Source organism: Barbus barbus, assembly GCF_936440315.1.
Source record: "Barbus barbus genome assembly, chromosome: 30".
NCBI lineage: Eukaryota > Metazoa > Chordata > Actinopteri > Cypriniformes > Cyprinidae > Barbus > Barbus barbus.
In genome coordinates, this window is record NC_136758.1 from 4,881,857 (window position 1) to 4,906,142 (window position 24,286).

The 24,286-nt window shown below is 37.7% G+C and overlaps 1 protein-coding gene across 2 annotated transcripts in view; it reads right to left on the reverse strand.

Moving 5' to 3' along the window:
* Window positions 1–2,534: 2,534 nt before the first annotated feature.
* The window catches only part of LOC306850426 (apoptosis-resistant E3 ubiquitin protein ligase 1-like), a 41,267-nt gene continuing 19,515 nt past the window's right edge, over window positions 2,535–24,286 (reverse strand). For both annotated transcript variants that reach the window (XM_079386085.1, XM_079386084.1), the window contains 13 exons: window positions 23,765–24,009; window positions 23,592–23,669; window positions 22,911–23,052; window positions 22,691–22,812; window positions 22,413–22,488; window positions 22,054–22,163; window positions 21,459–21,638; window positions 20,702–20,827; window positions 19,867–19,996; window positions 19,734–19,792; window positions 13,950–14,039; window positions 4,295–4,470; window positions 2,535–2,897 (listed from right to left, as the gene is read on the reverse strand). In XM_079386085.1, the coding sequence (XP_079242211.1) occupies window positions 2,795–2,897; window positions 4,295–4,470; window positions 13,950–14,039; window positions 19,734–19,792; window positions 19,867–19,996; window positions 20,702–20,827; window positions 21,459–21,638; window positions 22,054–22,163; window positions 22,413–22,488; window positions 22,691–22,812; window positions 22,911–23,052; window positions 23,592–23,669; window positions 23,765–24,009 (1,637 nt within the window). In that variant the 3' untranslated portion in view covers window positions 2,535–2,794. The remainder of the gene's footprint in view (window positions 2,898–4,294; window positions 4,471–13,949; window positions 14,040–19,733; window positions 19,793–19,866; window positions 19,997–20,701; window positions 20,828–21,458; window positions 21,639–22,053; window positions 22,164–22,412; window positions 22,489–22,690; window positions 22,813–22,910; window positions 23,053–23,591; window positions 23,670–23,764; window positions 24,010–24,286) is intronic.

Here is a 24,286-nt window from a genome sequence, read left to right on the forward strand (position 1 = left end):
TTTATGTAAGCTCATTATTCAGGAATTATTAAACATGAACGTATTAGTATCAGAAATTAATTTTAATAATACAATAGCCTCATATTACTCTGTTATACTGAAAAGCAGGAGTAGCCTAAAATGTTATGTATGCTATTAATAATTTAACCACCGTTTAAATCATCACCTGCTTCAAAACGAATGCTGTTAACGAAATCATTGTTGAAACATTTGCAGTCAAGTTAGCCTGTTGTACGATTAAAAACACTATAACAAAATTACAATGAATATGTGTAGGCTATACAGAGCATAAATCTTCATATTTCAGAATAAGCACTTTGTCATTTGTTTTATATATATGTTGAGATCCTGTCCGTCTGATGTTTATCATGTTCATCTGATGTTCTACTCTAATGAATATAACTCTTTAATAAACATGCCTAGGGTGTTTTGCACTGTAAGAATGTAAAGGGATACTTCAGATTTGCGTATTTTCAGACGATTAATGAGGTTCAGAGGTTTTTAATTTTGTATTTTTTTTTTAAATATAGAAATATTAAATGATTTAAATAACAGAAAAAGATACTTTAAAAATTAAACTAAAACTGCCAGTAGGTGGCGGCAAGTCACTGATTTGATCACTGAATCATTCATTCAATTGATTCATTTGAACAGCTGATTCATTCAAGAACGAAGTATGTGACTGTCTTTATGAATGCGTAACTGAATCATTGACTCAGTAGATTCGAAACACCGGTGCATTTTACCCCAGACCGCCAAAGAGCAAAGAAGTGAATGAATGAAACCGGCAGAGCAGCGGAGATTTGAAGCTCATGGCAGACGCCCAAGAGATGATTCGCCTTGTTATTGGCTGAATGTTAGTTCACTCAAATTTTATTAACAAATCAGAGAACGCAGGTGGAAATATTGGCGGTGGGTCAAAAAAGTGTGGGGGACAGAATCAGCTGTAAATTCGCATAAATTAAATTCGCAATTTAGGATGGAAACCCAAGAACTTGGGGTTACGAAAGTAACCAGTTTTTTAGGCTATATTTCGGATATTAGCCAAACATCCAGTTCAGATGATTTCTGTCAGAATTCCTTATAGGCTAAATATCATAATTCCCTGCATTTAATCTCAACACAGTTAAGCTCACTTAGTATTTTGTGCGTATGCATGCTTTAGTTATTTTGCAATATTTTAGTACAAAAGTTAGTGACAAGACAAAAGAGATGTTAAATTGTGGTTTAATCATAAAGTAACACAAGGCTGAATATAGAGCTATATAAGACAAAAAGGCAAGGATTGGTAATGGTATATGTATCTTTATTGTACTTCAGTTCTTTTTCCTCCTTTAGGTAACCAGAGCCTTTCTGTTTCTGGTTACTGATATAGTGCCTTTCTTAATGCTGGAATAAATTTGGAATTTTATTTAGTAGAGAAGCTAATCCATAACATTATGCTTTGAATTACAATTCCACATTTTTTATGACATTTACAATTAATTTTTTATTTATTTATTTTTTATTGTGTTGCATAAATAAAATATCAATTGTAGCCATCTGCACAGAAATGAGGAAACCCGAGAGGACATCTACATGGAAAAAAAAAAGAAAATGTGTGTCTGTCTATATATATATATATATATAAATAATGAGAGGAGCACAGTGTAACAAAGTTAGTCATTTTTTAGCATTTTGTGTCCTTGCAAATGGTTTGTTGTGGTCATAAAAGGACACTCCAGATTTGCATGTGACCTCCTAGAATATTGCTACAGGCTCTGTGGAAAACATTTCACTATTGTTCTTCAACAGTCAGCCATTGTGCATTGTTTTTTTTTCCTCTCACAAATAGACTTTACTTTTGTAGCGGCATTAAAATTTTTTTTTTTTAAACAGCATCAGATATGTACAAAAGAAGCAAAAACCAGAGTTATATGTTGTTTGGGGATTTGTTTGGTATGATGCATAGATGTTGCTCAAAGATTTCAGAATAAAAGTAGTTTTGCAGTAGGATCTTGTGTCTTTGTAATAATATTTTAGAACTATAAACTTTTTTTTTTTTAAATGGACATCCTAAGCTAAATCTAATCATAACTAGTTTTCTACATATGCTCAGTAATAATGTCCGAAATGAAAATTAAGGGGCTCAAGAAGAGAGCAAAAAGCACATTTGATAAATCTGCAAGTCAGCTATCTGAAATATGAAACAAACATTTAACTGTTTCTGGGATGCCTGATCCCAAAACAGTTGAAATGGAAACAGTATGAACATCTCTGAGAAAAACAAATTAATAATTTATGAAATTCCCAAAGATGGAAAAAAAGATGTTAACATTATAACGTGTCCAAAGTCCCTTTTTCATAAATATCAAATGAACGTTACAGGGAAAATATACACACTGTATAAATAAAGCATACAATAAAATAGCAGTTATATACACAACCTTCCCTGATCAGTTAAGGCCCAAGTGTAGAGGGTATGCAGTCATTGCCATCATCCCTTAGTCTACTATGTTCCATAAAAAAAAAATATGTCAAATGCAAAACAAGCATCCTGACACTTATGTAGGCCATTTAATTATGTCTGCACTCATATAGAGAGGCATTTATCTGAAAAAAAAATCATTTTCTTATTTTCATCTTGTAGAACAGTCTTTAAATACATATGTACATGACTCCTGAATCCTCCCAGAGGCATCTTGTGATCAAAGTCCTTCCTTTACAGTACACTTTAAAGTACACTGTGGTGACATGTTCATGAAAAAAGGAGGTTTGGAGATAACTCTGTTTCTGCCTGAGCTGGACTGATGTTTCAAAGCATACCAAAGCCCTCACTCCCCTCACTGATGGCCAGCTTCAGCAGCTTGTGGAGCTCCTCGTAGGAGTCATATGTTGGGAGGCACAGCTGGTTAAAACTGGTTAAAACAGAACAAGGTGGCAAGAGGGGTTAAACATGCAAGCCTAATACAAAAATATCACTTTTACCTATAGATGTGTCCGATAAAATTATATTTATGTTGTTAGAAATATATTAATACAGTATATTTAAACATTTTTATTGTGTAAAAAAAAATCATGATAGCTATTGTTAAGTAAATAATGTTTTAATTTTTCTAATCAAATGGCAACAAGTGCAAAAACCTTAAAGGGGACCTATTATGCAAAAATGACTTTTATAAGGTGTTTAAACACAATTGTGTGGCCGCAGTTTACCATTATAGGCTGGTTATACAACCAGCCTATAATGGTAAAAATCCACCCACTCATTTTTTTATAATCCCAATAAATCATAAACAGTCTCTCAGAACAAGAAATTCCAGATTCTCCCTACGTACACATCATCGTAGGGAAAAAGTCCCGCCCATTTGTGTCTACCCTATTAGCGTAAACACAGCCCTGATTGAGAAGCAGCAGTCCGCCATTACGGTGTTCTCGCTGATGCTGCTTGATGCTGCATTAGACATGTTGTGTTTTTTAGCACGCACAAACCAACATATGAGTCTCCACAGACTCCCTCTTGAATGTCTGCCCTCTTCTGAAATGGGGGCTGGGAGCACCAGCTCATTTGCATTTACAGGGGCATAATAGGTCACCTTTAAGATGAATATTAGTAATAAAACCATAACATAACTGAAATTTAAATTTTTAAGAAAATTATAGTTAAAGTTAGTTCCATATATATTTGGACACGGACACATTTTTCATAATTTTGGCTTCTCAGAATAGAATTAAAATGAAACAATCAAGATGAAATTAAAGCGCAGACTTTAAGCTTTAATTCAGTGGGTTGAACAAAAATATAACATCAAATTCTTAGGAATTAGAAACATTTTTATGCACAGTCCCCCCATTTTCAGAGGCTCAAATGAAATTGGAATATCATAAATAAAATTATAATTTTTAATATTTTGTTGAGAATCCTTTGCATGCAATGGCTGCCTTACGTCTGGAACTCATGGACATCAAAGACTGGGTTTGGAATAGCCCACATCTGTTCATGAAATGGCTTTTGAATCAATTGTCCAATTACTTATGGTCCCTTGAAAAAGGGGGGAGGTACAAATTAAAGAGGTGTAATTCATTAATCTTTCCTCCAATTTTGATGAGAATACCCTCAAATTAAAGCTCACAGTGTGCACTTTAAACCCATATTCATTATATAACTGTACATGTTTTGATCAACAGCTAAAATAACAAAAAAATGTGCCTTTGTCCAAATATATATGGACCTAACTGTATATCACATTTCATTTTGGGAAATGGATTTTGGTCCTTCTGTGGAAGTCAGAAGAAGTTTGACGTGTGCGCTCACCAGGTGTGTGCTGTGGGCAGCGTGCTGTGTGTGGGAGCTGCTATAATCTGGAAGGAGGGGCAAAGCGTATTGAAGCCACCAGGTGGGAGCTGCGAGGAGCCAGTGGTGAACTGCAACAAACGCGCCAATTCTTCCTGTGTGAAGGATGACACCACCGCCCAGAACCATTTCATTACCTAAACAACAGAACAATCGGATTAGCTCACTTTAACACATTCATCCCCTGCTGTGATCTCTCAGCATATTATTGTGAAGTCAAACACATTCCAATATCAAGTCATCTTATACAAAAATCATAGATATGTACAATAATTAACACTGGATATCATGTGCATGTTAATACAGTCACATCAATGTGAATACAGTGTTGAAAAAGTGTTTGCCTCTGGCTGATTTTCCATTATTTTCATATTGTCATTATATCTTCAAGTAGAACCAAGGCATAAAATGACCAGTCACAAACAAAAATACAACCAGACGTTCATGCACTCATCAAATGTATAGATTGTTGCCAGCTCTGCAGGCAGTACAGCCATTTCTTGTACTGAGTGCTTATTAGGTAAACTCTCTCATAATGCATGTACAGGCTCACAGAATATTTTGAGTACTATATATATCTGTATACTGTATATCTGAATATTTGTGCTTCTAATCTATTGTGTGCCATGTGTTTGACACACGATTTAGTCAATGCATTAAGCCAGGGGTTCCTAAACTTTTCAATTCCACGACCCACCTAGACAAGTATAATCTATTTCAAGACCCACCAAAATATTTGAGATCAAAAAATGATTGACATTACAATAAGCTTAATCATAATTAAAAGCATAATATGGCAGAAATTAAGTATTTTAGAAAAATAACCATTTTATTTCATAGCACCACTGTAAAATTTCACTACTAATATTTACATTTTAATTTCTTCCTGAATTAGTGAATGCTTTTTACAGACCGTTTATGGATTAAATGCATATGAAGGAATGAAAACAACAAACTCTTTACATCTCTTGGAAAGATACAGCGGCGAGTTCAAACAGATGATAGAAATGCATGAACATAAACATACCTGAAACCAGGCCCGGCTCCACGGGGGGCTTCAGAAGCTTGGCCCACCCTGACCCACACATAACAGCCAATCACAAAATTGTTGTGATATTCTATTGAGGTTCATATATATATATATTTTTTTTTTCGTTTTCTTACCGCCCACACCCACATAAGTGCTAATACTGTATTTTCGCGCATCAGGGAGCCACTATCAATATGCGCGGAATTGAAATCCTTTTGAATGAGTGCTCGCGCCTTTCACTTTCGATTTGCTGATCACGCGTACAGTGCTCTGTGTAAAGGGAGAACATCTTACAAGATCAGATATTTGTCAATGAGCTAAGAATCTGTTGATGCATGGTCTTGTCAGTCTCATTGGTGTAGTGCAGGGTATTCAGTGTCTCGCATTAGCCAAAATCATGACAGTCCACCACATGAGTTGCTAATCAAATCGTCTGTGAATAAATGCAGATATTCCCTAAAAACACCCAGTAAAGACAGTGATGCGGTCAGGATACGCCGACTTCCCAGAGTTACATTTGCCCGTCACTGCCATGGGAGAAACAGTCAGTCAAACATAGGAATATGCACAATTCTGGATAAATTTATCACTTTTTTTTTTTTTCACATAGAGCTCATATTCTCCTACGATTCTGAATAGATAACTAAACAAATAGCTTGTAATTTATCCTGATCCAAGATGGTGGTGCGATCAGACGCAGCGGCTGCTCCGGGTCCCAAAGACGGTGCTTTTATGTCTTTTAATGTCGTCTGTTCGTCTCCAAATAGTGTCAGTTTACTGCTAATTCATAAGGAAATCACCCCAAAACTCATCTATGATCGCCAAAGTCTTTTGGATATCGGCAACGCATACAAACACCAACTCTCGCCGGCGGCTACTGAGAAGCTACGAGGCCTTTGTTTACTGCTGAAGCCGGACCTCGAGACCACGGCCTCGCCTACTGATGCTACCCGCTCAAGGCAGCGTCGCAAGCGGTGTGAGAGAGGACAGAAGCGTGGTAAGCGCGGAGGTATACGAGCTAGGCTAAGAACTAACCCCACAAGACCGGCTCTTCCAACACTCATGCTCTCAAACGTTTGCTCTCTGGAAAACAAACTGGACTTAATTCAACTCAGTCGGTCTACACAGCATGAGGCAAGGGATTGTTGTGTCTTTGTTTTCACCGAAACATGGCTAAACGACAACATCCCGGACTCCGCCATTCAGCAGCATGGGCTAACCAGCTTCCGAGCGGATAGAGATTCATCACTGTCTGGTAAGACCCGCGGAGGTGCCTTGTGTGTATATCAACAAAGACTGGTGTAACAATGCTGCGGTAATATCAAAACACTGTTCTTCGCTGGTGGAGTTTGTTTGTGAAGTGTCGACCGTTCTATTTGCCGCGGGAGTTCACGGCCATTGTTACTGTTGCGGTTTACATCCCCCCCGTGTGCAAACGCTAACGACGCGCTTCGTGAACTGTATAGCGCCATCAGTGAACAACAAACACATAACCCCGATGGCTTTTTCATCATAGCCGGTGACTTCAACCACGCAAATTTAAAGACAGTTTTGCCAAAGTTCTACCAACATGTGAACTTTGCAACAAGGGGAAACAACACACTGGACTTTGTTTACACAACAGTAAAGAACGCTTACAAGGCTGTACCCTGTCCCCACCTCGGGTACTCGGACCACATCACTGTTATGCTAATCCCAGCATATAGACCACTTCTCAAACTTGCCAAACCGGTTCAAAAGCAGATCACAGTATGGCCAGACAATGCCACCTCAGCACTACAGGACTGCTTTCAGTGCACAGACTGGAACATGTTTAAAGAGGCAGCCACCTACAACAACCACACAGACCTGCATGAGTACACTGAAACTGTGACTGTGCGTGATGGAGTCTAGAGAACGTAGTTAGAATGTCCAAATTCAAGATATGACGCAACAATGTCCGTTTGAGTTTTTGTCTGAAATTTACATCATTTAGTTAAGCAGTATTACATGAGCAATAAGTGCAATATCACACGAGTGCAAATGTGATACTGATCTTATACAGCAGTTCAATAAATAAGAAGTTACCGTATTGACCAGTATAAGACGACCCTGTTTATAAGACGACCCCCCTTTTTCCAGATGTACCTAAAAAAGGCTTTTTGAAAACAAAATCTTATGTTTTACTGACGAAAAACATTAAAAAAAAAAGTTTCATATTGCTTATTTTACCTATTTAAATTTTTGCTTTGAAAGTATGGTAAATACTGGTAGAATCACAATTTAAAATATACACTTTTTGATATACCATAAAAATAAAAGGTAACCCATCTGAATTATATAACATTTAGTCTATCCATCACATAGTAGCCCACCAAAATTTTAGTAACAGTAGAAGTGAAATCTTATTGTAGTCTTCAAATCTGGGTACTGTCTTACATTTTAAAATCACTTACAGAGGAATTTTGGTCCCATCAGGCTAACAAGACAGTCACGACTCATGCCACTGTAAGCTTTTCTTTTTCTTTTGTTTTCACTCATGATCTTCTAACATTATTACAACACACATTACATTACGTACTTCATGGCACACTTGTTTTACGCATATTTGGCGCAAACTATTTTTGTGGGTCTATTATTGACATGTCAAAGTCTAGACCCTGAATATAAGATGACGCCGTTTTTTCAGATGTATTTCCAAAAAAAAAAACGGTCAATACGGTAATATTGTGTTATTTTAGACACAATGTTGTCTGTTTTGCCCAATTTTGCCAATGAAAATATAAAGACAAAGCAGAACTGTTAATCTCTGAGCAACACACAGCGGCATTTCATTTCTTAATCCACATTTTGAACAAATTGGGTGAACCATTAGGCGCGTTTGATTTGAAGCTGCTCTGCACAGATAGATCTGTGTATGACACCAAAGAACCGTGAGAGTAGGGGTCGACCGATATGTGTTTTTCAGGGCCGATGCCGATACCAATTATTACAGACCAAGTAGACCGATAACCGATATATTGAACCGATATATATATGTCTGGTGTGAAAATGAAAATGAATGTCAAAATTAAGAATAACAAGGGCTCTGACAAAACCGGCCTTCCCTAGTGTTGGTTGCACTTCTTACTCTTGTCTTCCTCCATGCATCCATCTACAATAAGGGTAATATATAAAGAGAGAGTTAAAAGTGGGGCCACTGTATGCTTCATGATTAAGCCTATGAATACTAAATACTACAGCTAAACAGCTTGGGGAAATGTAAGTATTTGTCTTCAATAATTTACATATTAGAAATGTATGTGTAATAGCATAACCTCTCATAATTCTTCATGAATTATTTTCGGTTGACTAAATCATAACCTACAAGAGGTGACTATTCAATTCATCATCTAATGCACATCAGTTGATTAATTTAAAAAGCGCAATGTATATAATAAGTGTAAGTAATTTAATTGTCTTCATATTTCCATTGTAGAAGTTGCGAAGAAGACCGCAACTATTTTAATGAAACTATAACACTAATAGCCTGTTATAAGCTTACTTGGTTCAATAGCCTATTGAAATGTCCCAATTTCCGTCATTCTAATCTTGGCCTATGTGACAGTATCTTAGTCTTGGCCTATGTGACAGTAATTTCCATTAGTTTTAATTTACAGAGCAGTGCAAATGAAGGCATAAAACATTAATTTAATTTATCTTTTAATCAAATGAGAGTTGAACTCTATTTTTTGGCAAACAAATGTGTTTACTATTAAAATTAAAACATGGAAGAAATAGCGTATTGTGGGATTGTTCTTTTAAACAAAAGTTGTAATAATTGTAGTATTAGTAAATAAACCGAACTTTTATTTTGACGGGTTGCCATGAGGACCTCTTAAGTTTCTGTAGCCTATTTATGATATGACGATCATTTTACTCAAACGAAACAGTCAAATGCTCATGAAGTAACTCTCAGAGCAGTTCTGGGGATGATGTTCATATATTTATGTCCTCATTTAGTGACATGGCAGATGCGGAATACACCGCGAGCGTCGCGCACTTCAGTGTGTGTGTGTGTCAAAACCGCGCGTCTGTGCCATTCACATATACAGAGACACGCCGAACATGCAGAATTCATATTTAAAGTCTTTTTGCAGCTTAATGTTTACAGATAGTCCATATCATGAGTCGATTTAAGTGTACTGACCTACTTTTGATTAATTCATCCAAACTTTTGACTAATTTCGTGACTCCGCGTTATACAGTAAATGCTATTTATATGACTGGATTCTGCGATTCCCCCTGCGTTTCCCCCATCTCGGAAACCATAAATAGATAAAATTGAGGTTTTTACAACTTCAGTGTAGTGGATTGTAATTTATTGCAACTTGAGCAACGTCTGCTGCTGCCTTTGAGAGAGAACTGATGCATGATGAAGCAGCACCAGTTAGCAAGCGCTTTCGGTGTGAGAGTGCCTTTAGTCTTCCACGTTGATTGGTCGGACTCCTGACTCTCAACAAATCAGATGCGCGGTGGGCGGAGACTGCTCTAGGCCACAGAGTGGTGAGTTCCGACAGGCTGCATCAGAGCCAAATAGCGCGTTTCAAAATTAAATAATTTTATCGGCACATCGGTTTTGAAAATGACCGATGCCGATTATCATAAAAATGCTTAATATCGGTGGCAATAATCGGCCAGGTCGATAATCGGTCGACCCCTACGTGAGAGCGATTCAAAAGCATGCAGACTTTGATGTCATACACCGTCGGTCTGATGGTGATGATGCGATTCAAGTCGAACAAGCCTAATGATTCAATGGACCATTCAAGAGAACCATTTACTTCACTCCTGAATGAATCAGCCATTTGAATGAATCAAATGAATGAATGACTCAATGACTTAATTCATTAAGACATTTACCACCACCTACTGGCAGTTTTAGTTTCTTATTTATAGTAGGCCTATCATTTCATTAAAAATAATAATTTCAAATTTCCATAGTAATAATAATAATAAATATTATTAAAGGTATAGTTCACCCACCCAAAAATGAAAATTTTGTTATCATTTACTCACCCTCATGGTCCAAAAGGGTATATGTAATACACCATATATTGGCAATCAGCTGCCCTGATTTCTAAATATCGGTATCGGCCAGAGAAAAACCCATTTCGGTCGACCTCTAATAGAAATACCAGGTTCCCATTACTTCTCTTTATTTGCACTGAGCAATTTACTTACACAAGCCTGTTTACATTTATACAAACAAACTTCACATCAATCATGTTAGTCAATAGGCTAACATACATTAAATCACACGAGACAGACAAATTTTAAAATTTTGAAATTTAAAAAATAAATTGCAATTATAAACACAGGACATGTGGATAGATTGAAGAGTCACACAAGAGCAGTGAAAGCGGCAAGGGTGTATTATATGGTGTATTACACCCCTGCAATAGAAACTTTTGACTTGAATTTAATTAAATTGAGTGTGCACATGGTACTACCTGTGCAGCAGAAAGGCTGGTATCATTAAGTTTTTAAAATGTCAGGGTTGACTAGGTACCGAAGTACCCTTACTTTTGACAGTATTATTAGTTAGCAAGTTACTAAATTAATGTTAAGGCAGCTGCTTAGCAGTTTGCTGCAAACATTAAAGTAGTTAATAATGCAAGCTAGCTGTTGCAAACACAAGACTAAACAGCGTCATTGAAAATACTTCTCTTAAAGGGTTAGTTCACAAATTGTCCTGGCTCCGCCAAGCGTTACAATAGGAGTAAGCAAGTGCTTTTTGTCAACAGTCCATGTGTTTCTGTAAGAAAAATATCCATATTTCAAACGTAATAGACACGTTTTTCTCACTTCGCCCTATGTGGAAGCCGTTCTGGCGGATTATGTAGGATGTCTGCATTGAGCGATTAGTAATGAATGTGGAGAGAGAACAAAACAAAATGCCGGTCACAAATAAGAAGCACAAAATGAGGATTTGTAAAGAAAAATGTCAGAGGATTTCGATATAAGCCAAGAGGAGACTGGTTTTCCTTTGGTAAAGTATGGAAACTTTGCTTCCTTTGTTCCTTTAAACCAGGGGTGTCAAACTCAGTTCCCGGAGGGCCGCAGCCCTGCAGAGTTTAGATTCAACCCTAATTAAACACACCTGATCCAGCTTATTAAGTCCTTCAGGCTTATTTGAAAACTACATGCTATTTGCATTGAAGCAGGGTTGGAACTAAACTCTGCAGGGCTGCGGCCCTCCAGGAACTGAGTGTGACACCCCTGCTGTAAACAAACTCGTGAAACTAGAGTATCTCAGAGGCGCGCACGCGTACGACACATACGTCCTGCGTCATCCGCCGGAACGGCTTGCACGCATGACAGTCAGCGGAAGTGAGAAAAAAGTTTATTACAGTGGTGTGAAAAAGTTTTTGCCCCCTTCCTGTTTTTTTCCCGTTTGTTTGTCATACTTGAATGATTCAGATCATCAAACAAATTTTAATATTACACAAAGATAACCCGAGTAAATACAAAATGCAGTTTTTCAATTATTAAGCGAAAAAAGTTGTCCAAACCAGCTTGGCACTACATGAAAGAGTAATTGCCCCCTAAATGTCGGGTGGTGATGGCGCAGTGTATAAGACACATGCCTTTGGTGTGAGAGACCTGGGTTCGAATCCACTGTGATTGCAAACAAGAGTTTACGATAATCGGCAATGAGTCTTTCACATTGCTGGGGAGGAATTTTGGCCCACTCTTCTTTGCAGGATTGTTTTAATTCAACCACATTGGAGGGTTTTTGAGCATGAATGGACTGTTTAAGGTCATGCCACAGCATCTCAATCGGATTTAAGTCTGGACTTTGATTTGGCCACTCCAAAACCTTAATTTTGTTTTTCCTTGAGCCATTCAGAGGTGGACTTGCTGGTGTGTTTGGGATCATTGTCCTGCTGCATAACCCAAGTGTGCTTGAGCTTGAGGTCACAAATTGATGGCCAGATATTCTCCTTCAGGATTTTCTGATACAGTGCAGAATTCATGGTTCCATTGATTATGGCAAGTCGTCCAGGTCCTAAAGCTGCAAAGCAGCCTCAGACCATCACACTACCACCACCATGTTTGACTCTTGGTATGATGTTCTTTTTATGAAATGCTGTGTTGGTTTTATGCCAGATGTAACTGGACACGCACCTTCCAAAAAGATCAACTTTTGTCGCATCAGTCCACAGAATGTTTTCCCAAAAGTCTTGGGGATAATCAAAATATTTTTTGGCAAATGTGAAACGAGCCTTTGTGTTCTTTTTGGGCAGCAGTTGCTTTTCCCCTGGAACTCTCCCATGGATGCCATTTTGCCCAGTCTCTTTCTTATTGTTGAATCATGAACACTGACCTTAATTGAGGCAAGTGAGGCCTGCAGGACTTTAGATGTTGTACTGGGTTCTTTTATGACCTCTTGGATGAGTCGTCGTTGCGCTCTTGGATTAATTTTGGTAGGCCGGCCACTCCTGGGAAGGTTCACCACTGTTCCAAGTTTTCTCCATTTGTGGATAATGGCTCTGACCGTGGTTCACTGGAGTCCCAAAGCCTTAGAAATGGCTTTATAACCCTTTCCAGACAGGAAACTATTCCAACTATTTTGTTCTTGAATTTCTTATGACGTGTTGCTCTTTAAGCATGCTTCACTTTGTCGGACAGGTTCTATTTAAGTGATTTCTTGATTCAACAGGTCTGGCAGTAATCAGGCCTGGTTCTTTCATGATTTAACAGGAGGGGGCAATTCATTTTTCACGTAGGGACAGGCAGGTTTGGACAGGTTTTTTCCATTCATAAATGAAATCATCATTTAAAAACCACATTTTGTATTAAATTGCATTATCTTTGTGTAATATTAACATTTGTTTGATGATCTTAATCTTTTAAGTGTGACAAATATGCAAAAAAGAAAAAAAAAAAATTCATGGCACTGTACGTTTGAAATATTGAAATACTTTTCTTACAAAAACGCATGGATTTGCTACAGGAGGCCTTTATTCACCACCAGAGCCATGTGAGGCACGTTTTATTATGGATGCGTGCAGTTTATTTCACGTCTTCTGGACTGTTGACAGAGCACCCGCTTACCCCCATGGTAACACTTGGAGGGGCCAGGACAATTTTTAATATAACTCTGATTAGATTCGTCTGAAAGAAGAAAGTCACATACACCTAGGATGCCTCGAGGGTGAGTACATCACAGGCTAATTTTCATTTTAGGGTGAACAAACCCTTTAAAGCTGATCAATGAACAGCACATTGGGAACACAACAATTTTCACACTGACAAAAGTAAGCATTCCTGAAGTTTTCCATTATAAACATTAATTGTTTTGGACCAGTGGTAAACTGGTAATTTTAAATAATTTTCTCTCATTTCTAAGTGTTTTTCAGGACTGGAAAATTTGTCATCAATTTTTTAGTTTTTCAAAACACATGGGAAGCCTACATTGAATGCTTTCTGTCACCTTGTGCTTGTACAATAACATTTATGAAGATGTGTTTGGTAATACCATGCTTTCTGTATAAACTTATGGTAAGTGCATACCTTGAAAAAAGGATGAAATACATTTAATATTACCGGTAAGTCACTTACCTTTTCTCTGAAGTGCCATGACCCTCCAACAATTACAGCATGAGCTTTAAAGTCCTGCACGTTAATGTCTCCTGTACCACACATCAACAACTGGGAACAAGACAAAACAGTCATAACTTTAAAGTCCATGTAAATGGCAGTTTAGAGATTTGTTTCTAAACCCATTATAAATGTTAGAAATGTATTGCTGAAAATGTTTTACAAAGACTGTGAACTATGTAGTACTGAATTGTGGAGTTTTTCACCATTTTTGTGTTCAGGATTTTTTGGGTGGCCTGAATGATGGCCTTTTTCTTGATGACGCACTGGATCTACTGAGCATGGCTCCCCCCTAACACTTTAAGTGAAAGTGACGTGACATGTCGCCAAATATGGTAACCCATACTCGAAATTAGTGCTCTGCATTTATCCCATCCAAAGTGCACACACACAGCAGTGAACACACACACACCATGAACACACCCATTTATGCTGCAGTGCCCGGGGAGCAGTTGGGGGTTTGGTGCCTTGCTCAAGGACATCTCAGTCGTGGTATTGAGGGTGGAGAGAGCGCTGGTTATTCACTCCCCCCACTGACAATCCCTGCCAGTCCTGAGACTCGAACTTTAATAACTAGAACACATTAGCACCAGTGGTTCGCCCACTCAATCGCGAGTTACTGTCATCAGTTACTACAGCCTACAGTTTGCTTTCTAGCTATGCCTTCATCACATAAATGCATATTACTTGGTTGCATCATTTACAAAACAGCTCGGTCTCCTTATTTAAATTTCCTAAAAAATTATGATATCAAGAAGAGGTGGATTAAATTTAGTGAAGAGCCACCTTCATGTAGAGCTAAGGATCACCACCAATGCCCGCTTTTGTGGTGGACAGCACATTCCAGGACCCAGTTTATGGCAGGGCCCCTCTCTGACCACAACAGTGGACAAAGGTTTGTTACATTTTTATTGGATCTTGGTGGAGCAAACTGTCCAATGCCATCAGATAAACATGCCAGGACAACAGCCAGACACCTCTTAGAGGGCAAGAAGACAACCAAAGATTTTAGCCTGTGACCACCACAGAAATTCCTTAGGACCTCTGGATTCATAACTGTGTTTGAAACTTAATTACCAAACTACAACCAGAAACTTAATGAAACAGCCAATCACAGAACTGAAATGGAGAAGTGCCAAATTACAATCTCCTCATCGGAAAGGGATAAAGATACCTTCCCAAAAGACACTCCTTGTTCCGAGTCCCAAAAGGGAAGGGACACTAACAGATCAAGTTCAGAGTCTTTCGTCCAGAGAGACTGTAACAGATATCCGTTCTGAGTGTCCCATCCAGAGTGACAATAGCAGATACACCGTTCTGAGTCTCCGTTCTCCAAGGGTGAGACATTAGCAGTAAAGCCCTGCATTTTAGCCCTGGTCCGATGGGCTCCAACTTTTGTACGCCTCTAGGGCCGGGCTTCAGGCCAATTTTTACGTCATAGTTCAGACGCGGGCCAGGACTCGGGCCTGTTTTAGGCTTCTCCTTATTTTTATATTTTAGACATCCATCAATTATTGATGAAGAAAAAATTGCTGCGGTTTGACAGTGTTTAGTGTCCAGCAGCAGCAGCAGCAGACTATGACTCGAACATAGACTATGATCAGCTTACTGTAAAAGCAAAAACTTATATTTAACGAACAAAAAAAAAATGCTCCAAACGTTTTTCTAAATTAACAATAAAAAAACAAAACTAAATATAATCACTTTGCCATTACATACAAAACTGAACTATTTTAATAGCTGAAACAAAGGCGATTTTCTCAACATTTTGATTTTTTTGCACCCTCAGATTCCAGATTTTCGAATAGTTGTATCTCAGCCAAATATTGTCCTATCCTAACAAACCATACATCAATGGAAAGCTTATTAATTCAGCTTTCAGATGATGTATACATCTCAATTTTGGAAAATTGACACTTAAGACTGGTTTTGTGGTCCAGGGTCACATTTAGAGTCTTTGTCCAGCGAGACAACAACACATGCCTTAAGTCTCCATCCTAGAGAGACAAAGTGGATTGACCAAGTTCTGAGTCTCTAGTCCAGAGAGGCAGAAGACATACAGACATTTGCAACAAGGTTAAGCTCTGGCAAGGACACTTCAAGGTACTTTTGCTTGCGTGTTCCAGGCAAGGACATTCTGCACCTACTCCAGGGCCGCATCTGCTTGTTCCAGATTTTAGGACCCTTTGGTGCTCCAGGAGATCAGCATCCTACAGCGCTTCATGTTCAAGGCTCCAAGATCCCACCAATCTTTCTTATGTGATGTACTCATAACCACACCTTAAGTGACACGTGATCCAAATATCATAATGTCATTAGTGACATGAGTACCCATCACTACACTATTTTGCCTCCCTAGGTTGTCGAAATAAATTCACTACACTCTGCAGAGAACATTTTACACCAGCTAGTTTTACAAACTTTACAAACTTGAGAGCAGAGAATACTGCTTATTTATTTTCAAGATTTTTTATAACTTATTTACTTGGAGTTTTTTTTAACATTCAAATTTGGCTAGGTGCTTAACACATTTTTCTGTGCTGTGACAAACTCAGAACACACATTTATTTAATATAGCTTTACACAGGCTTTAACTTTTTAAACATTGACTACGTTTACATGGACATCAGTAATCAAATTATTTACCTTACTCTGAATAAGACAATATTATGAATAAGGTGTTTACATGAGGTGCTTTTAGATTAATCATTGCATGTTCCCGTTTTACATGTTATAGTACATAGATCGATTAATGGCATGCGTCACCACGCAACACCATCCGACATCCCCTCCAGAATTTCACGTATAAACCAAGGTTATTATAGTTTAGAATTTTTAAATTCGTTTTATTTTAATATCGTTTTCAAATTTGCTAAGAAATTCAGTTTAGTTTTTATCAGTTTCATTAAAAAAAAATTTAGTTTTAGTTTAGTTTTTATTTTGTGAACACATTTTTAGTTAGTTTTTATATAGTTCAGTTTCTGTTTTAGTTTCAGTTTTAATTAAAGTTTAGCAGAATCAACAGATTACTTTAACCTTAGAGAGGCAAACGTTTAGCGACAAAATTAACCCATGCTGAGATTGATAGACAGTAAAAGTATACAAATATACACCAAAGGGTGTAAGCCTTTTTACTACATAAATCTACACAAGTTGCACTTAAAGTCATATCTAATGGTGTGTTGAGATATTTAATATGAAAATAAACTTAGCCTAATTTGGTTATATGTCTTTTTTTCTTATTTAACCATAATCATTATATTGTAACTGTCGTGTCTTGCACACTTTTCCGTGAACAGCAATATATTAACAAAAATTTGAGTCTGAGACCTCTGGTTGAGTTGACACGGAATGACCCAACTATACTGCTCAAAAAAATTAAGGCAACACTTAAAGTATAATGCCAAGTCAGTTAAAATTTAGGGACATCAATCTGTCCAGTTAAGAAGCATAAGTGCTTGTGAATAAGTTTTACCTGCTTTGGTGCAAATGAAAGTAACAGCATGTACACTGGAGAGGAAACAGCAAGACAACCCCCCAAAAAAGAATGATTTTGCAGGAGGTGGTCACAAACAATTGCTCTCTACTTATCCTTCCTGACAGATTTTTCTCTAGTTTTGCATTTTTTTAGGGTCCTTCTCACTACTACTACAATGTGGCAGTCCCTGCAACCCAATCAGGTTGCACAGGTAGTCCAGCTCCTCCAGGATGGCAATTCAATGCGTGCCATCACAAGGTATGGTAAGTCTCCCAGCACAATCTCAATAGCACAGAGGAGATACCGGGAGATGGGCTGTTACACGAGGAGATCTGGACAGGACTATAGAAGGGCAATAACGTGTGGATACCAGGCTGACATACATCTCAACAACACAACCTTGTTTCTGCATTGACTTTTAGCATGTTTCCTACATCTGATAGGTTTACGTTTTACGTGGTGTGAGAAAAAGGAAACAAGGCAGAAAAGCTAGAGGTCGACCGATAGTGGATTTTACCGATACCGATATTTAGGTTGGACCACACTGGCTGATGCAGATTAATCAACTGATAGTTTTTAAACTGAACGAAAACTAAAATAGTGCTTTACTAAAAAAAAACCCAGTAATGACCCATACTTTGTAAATGAATAAAAATATTAATATGAATTATTATATTGATCATTAAAGTTAGTTCACGACACTTCTACAGCTTTCATTAATCTTAATGTTACAAATGGGCTCTTACTGTAAAGTGTTATTATTTCATTTCAACAGTCATGCAATAGCATTAAAATTCAATACGGATATTGTATGTATACTTGGTCCGTGAACTTTTACATCCATTTATTTTTCGTTTTTTTTAACCATGACAAAAAAAAAAGATTATTGTATTTTTAAAGGGTTCGTTCACCCAAAAATGAAAATTCTGTCATTAATTACCCACCCTCATGTCGTTCCAAACCCATAAGACCTTTGTTCATCTTCGGAACACAAATTAAAGGATATTTTTGATTAAATCCAAGAGCTCTCAGACTCTCCATAGACAGCAACACAACTGCAATGTTCCCAGGTCCAGAAACATAGCAAGTACATCGGTAAAATAGTCCGGAGATGAACGAAGGTCTTGTGGGTTTGGACAGTTTCCTTTGGTCAAATTTTAAAAGTAATGCTACTCCCGTTCAGTTCAGTTGAGAACTAGAGCCGTCTCTGGACTAATGCAGAGACTTGCGTTAGTAGAGACAAATATGATTATAAAACAGACATTGCAGAATCCTGGAAACTTTATCATCATGAAATTATATATTGTGGTATAATTTCATCATAATGTTGTGTGCAATCTGGGCCATTGTATCGGAGAGGACCAAGCATGGTCGCTCAAAACATACAGTACATCGTGTAAATGGGCTATGCACAAGAGGCTTTAATATACGGGGTAAATATATAAACATATTATAGAAATATTTAAAATTATAATCTCCTGGTACAGGTTCCAGGTTCCAGAATCAAATCACTGAGGGTGCTTCTGAAATTAGTGAGGGTGCCTTAACATCATGAAAAACAAAACATGCTTATTTCACTGTTTATAATGCATGCAATATGCTTAAAATGATTGTTCTTATATAGGTACTACTTTAACGACAAGACAGGGTGATGTAGTTGTTGGGGAAAAAAACCTAATAAAGAATAGCATTGACAGCAGAAATAGTTGTCCCCTCCACCATGCTTAAAGTTTATGGCCCGCCTAACTCGGAAACTCGAGTATCAAAATAATCACTATATTTCCCAGTAGTAAATACGACTTGAGAGGCTGTTCATGTCCAATTTCTTATTTAGAAAACTCATAATGCCGACACACATATGAATGCATCTTGAAATGGATTCATAAAAATCGTATTTGTCAGATTATGACCAGATAAATGACCACAAAAATTAAATTTGGACTGGCAATTAGAGTCCAGAGTCCAGTCAAGAAGTTGCTAGCTTTGGTGCAATGTTCTTTTTTGGGGGGGAGGGAAAGTTGCTAAAAGGGTCTGAAAAAAAAAAAGAAAGAAAAAAATAGTGTTCCCTCAAGAAAGTATCAGCCAGGGGATGTTTATGGAACTATGCTCAGATAAAGGGGTTCAGCTATGAAAAACATTGTTATGTGGTCTTTTTTCTGGAAATCCTTAACTATATTTAAGGGAGCATTGTTAATACATTTCCATTATTGAATGATTTTCAATTCTTCTAATTTGCTGTATATCTACAGTTTAATGTAATTTCTCACCTCCAATTCATTCTCATCAAATATGGCCAGAAGGTTTTCAGGGACCAGTTCATTCAAACCTGAACAGAAGTCATTCAGTTAAGGAGATTTCGTACAGAAGTTTAAATAAAGAGTCAGAAACTTGGGCTCTTACCTTTTAGGAAGTGTTCTACTTCATCTCGCACCTGACTGGCTAGTCTGTACTGGGCCAACAGGTTTAAGTAGTGAATTTTATTCTCATTTGTCACTGCAATTTGAGTACCACCAGATATCAATTCCACCACCTGTAATATTATTACTATAAGTGAAAGTGTACAAATATTCACCTGCACCTTCAAATAACCCTTCAGGCAGGGGTATCCAAACCTGCTCCTGGAAGCCACTGTCCTACAGACGGTGTGTTCCAAACAGGATACATCATCCTCCGAAGGGCACTTCGGAGTGAAAACAATCATGGCCGCCATATTGAAGGGTCGTTCCAAACCGAAGTGCTCAAAACTAGCCACTTCAAAGGGTACAGCTGACACTTCTGGCTCCCATGATCCTTTGCGCAGATTCTTTTCATGATGAAGGCGCCTCTGTGTGGGCACGGGATGATGATGCAGAAGGTCACTTCAAGAAACAGTTGCTTGGTCCCCTACACCCTTCAACCCTTCGAAGCTCTCACTCCGGAGGGTAAACCCTTTGAAGGGATTAGGGCATAGGGATGAGCCCTTCCGAATGGAACGCAGGGAGAGTTTAGCTCCAACCCTAATTAAAATCACCTGGACCAGCTAATCAAGGTCTTTACACCCATTAGAAATTTCCAGGCAGGTGTGTTGGAGCAAGTTAAAGCTAAACTTTGCAGGATGTTGGCCTTTCAGGAACAAGATTGGACACCCCTGCCTTAAGAGCACTTTCATACATGCATGCACTTAACTGTATGTTCGTATTTTGAATCAAGAATGAAATGAACAGATTTAATTTTTCATTGAATTAATGATGACTACCTTTTCCAGGTGTCCTGACTTGCTATACTTTTCTTCTGCAAACACCAGGTCCATTTCACTGACATCGTTGTTAAGAACAAAGCAAACCTTGGTTTTGTAAAATTCCTCATCATCAGTCTCAAAGTACTGCCAAAGCAAAGAAAAACAAAAATAAACACTCATATAATTTCAATCAAGGAAAGTAAGAGTATTTGCAAACTCTGAGCTGAAAAAAAAAAACGTTGACAGGGGCTCTGATATTAGAAATAGAACTATATACTTACTATGTTTAGATCAGGGGTTCCCAAACACGTTCCTGGAGCCTCGCCAACACTGTACATTTTGCATGTCTCCTTTATCAATCACACCTGATTCAACTCGTCAGCTCATTAGTAGCAACTCCAAGACCTGAAATGGGTGTGTTAGGAAAAGGAGACATGCAAAATGTGCAGTGTTGGGGAGGCTCCAGGAACGAGTTTGGGAACCCCTGGTTTAGATAAACCTCACATTTCAGCCTAAAAAAAAAAGTTTATATTTGTCATATATAATTGGTATGAACAGAAACATCCCCCAAATAAAATCTCATTGAATTTGCATGAATCATGTAAATGGTCTTTTTCAAATGTGACAAGTTTACAGGTATGCTTTACAAAATTTACACCCAAAGAGAGGAGACACAACTACTCTTAAAATGAGTGTTCATTTGTAACGGAGGCATAAACTATATCAGTACAGGTTAAAATGTATATTTATTAGAAGGTTATAAATGAATTGTCACCTTATAGTTAATTCGTAATCCAATTATCTGAGCCAAGAAGGAGCGGGTGAATCGGGCTCGTACCAGCTGCTTGTAGCTCCCACCTAAAGCTGATTCATACAGACATTTCCCCACCACTCGACCTGCAAACTCATACATTTTCACCCTCAGGTGAGGGGGGCGATCAGCATTTGGGTGGACCTGCCCAAAAAAACATAGAACAGCTCATTCCATATCAACACTTGACCAACATCAACATTAAAAAGTCAATGTGTATATCACGACAGTCCATTTAAAGTTGATGAGTGTCATTTTATCCCCTTTAAAATATTTTCTCATATCCCAGCATAATATACACAGACAATCGTACAGAACTCTTTATGCACCTCACTTTGCAACATTACAATAAGTGATTTTCAGTGAATGCGCAAGACTTCCAATTAATAAGGTGCTTTAGGTAAATAACTAGAAAAATAACAAAATGCAATAAATACAATAAAACTATTTGCGCTACAAACAGTGTTTATAATTACAACAATACATTAAAATAATATAAGAAATACCAGTTTTCAATATCAAGCAGCATAAAAAGCCGTTTTGTACAGCTATGACTTACCAAACCTTGATTGTTGTCACTAAAGCGTGTGAAAAGCTGGTTATTTGTATCAAACAGAGCCTTACAGATTAGCTCAAACCACTCACGCCGTGGTCCACCCCAGTCCAGAGCTAATAAACACACCCAAACACACAGAACAAATCAACCTTTAAATATGATTATAGGTTTATTAATGGTTAAAAAAAAAAAGTAATGAAATGTCACAACGAAAACAAATCTTAATGGTTAAAAAATAGGCTTTATTTTATTTTATGTAATGTGTGTAATTTTATTTTATGTAATTTATTACGCTCTTGACAGGTTTTGTGAAATGCATAAGAATAATTAGTATAACTAATAACATCAACTGGTTAACCGACCTTCCTCATCCTGGAACACAACTTCAAAGTTCTTACTCCAATCCGACACAGAAAAGTTCCGTGTGACCTTCAGAGACTGAAAAAAGGGGGGGAAAGTGTCACTTTTAATTCCCATAAAATTCAGAGACCGCACTACACCAAAGAAACACTTTTTTTTTTTAAATTCCTAGAAATAAATGGTGCAGGCCTGCAGGCTTATATGAGTATTGAGAGACTTGTTCTATCTTTCTGTACTGTTCTGTATGGCCCATGAGGAATGATCTTCCAGATGTGCTCACCGATTCAAGGAGTGAGTGACGGCTGATTTTCAGGCAGGTTTTAGTGCGAGGTCTCTTGGAGTGAATTTGTCTTAGCTCCCGCTGAAAAAAGTTCACTTTATCCTGAAAAGTTTCTGATCCACCTAGAAGATGCAAACACACACAAAACAAAAACACAAATTAAACACAACAATATATCTAAATTTGACTGTATTTACGGCACACTGCCACTCACACTAACCAATATTCTTGTGGAGAAAGCGGATAAAGGTTGCAGCCATGATATTTCTGTCCTTACAGCTGAGCTCTAAGGGAGGCTGAATACCATCATCTACTACCAGTGTTAGGTATTTATGAACAGGGTCTGGTCCATGGTAAGTGAACTGCCAGAATTACAACAAAAAGAAAAATATATATTCTTGAATAAAATAACAGCTTTTGCAGTCAGCAAAATAATAGTTTTTTTTGGTAAAATGTGACCCTGGACCACAAAACCAGTCATAAGTGTACATTTTTCATAAGCTTTATGAATAAGCTTTCCTTTGATGTATGGTTTGTTATGATAGGATAATATTTGGCCAAGATACAACTATTTGAAAATCTGGAATCTAAGGGGGCAAAAAAATCTAAATATTGAGAAAAATCGCCTTTAAAGTTGTCCAAATGAAGTTCTTAGCAATGCATATTACTAATCAAAAATCAAGTTGATATATTTACAGTAGGAAATTTACAAAATATGTTCATGGAACATGATGCTTATTTAATGGCCTAACGATTTTTGGCATAAAAGAAAAATCTATAATTTTGACCATTCAATGTATTTTTGGCTATTGCTACAAATACCCCAGCGACTTAAGACTGGTTTTGTGCTCCAGGGTCACAAATGGCTCAGAAAAGAAGATAGTCTGAAAAAAAAGATAACCTTAGTTCCAGGACACACACGGAAAGTGAAAAGGCGCCAAGGAATAATTTTCAGGTAAAACTCCTTCACGGAAAATTGCTGAAACACAGTCAGTATTTAAATGAACAAAGAGCCAATATTAACAAACAAAACTAACCACACAAATGCATTAACCCATTAAAAATCTATTTTACCTTTGGTGAGATATAGCAATACACCTTTTTTGGTTTCTTGACCTTCTCTGACAGCCCCTCTACAGGGGAGTCATGTTCCTCCTCATCATCACCCATGGAGGGCCGTCTCTGCAGGGCTAGCTGGGAGGATGCTAGAAACTGCCATGGACAACTACTGTAAGTGCCCATGCTGTAGAGGTAGGCCTCAAAGTAGATGCTTATGCCTGGGGTAGATACATTTTTCTCCACACAGTTCTTCTCATTTTCTGTGTGAGTGCATAATGGCGAAAAGACATTGAGAAAAGGTTACAGCAATGTGCTTCCACTCTTCTGGATGTTATGTATTCAATCTGCTGTGTTCTGTCTTTGTTGCCCTTACAATTACATTGAAGAGAACAACAGGGTTCCCACACTTTGATCACTAAAACTCCATGACTTATCATTTCCATTCATTTATTGTAGGAGCCAAATTTAATTTTTTAGCCACTAGATGGCGGATGGGAGGAGTTGGTGTATGTCATATGATTTAAACCCTCATGGTTG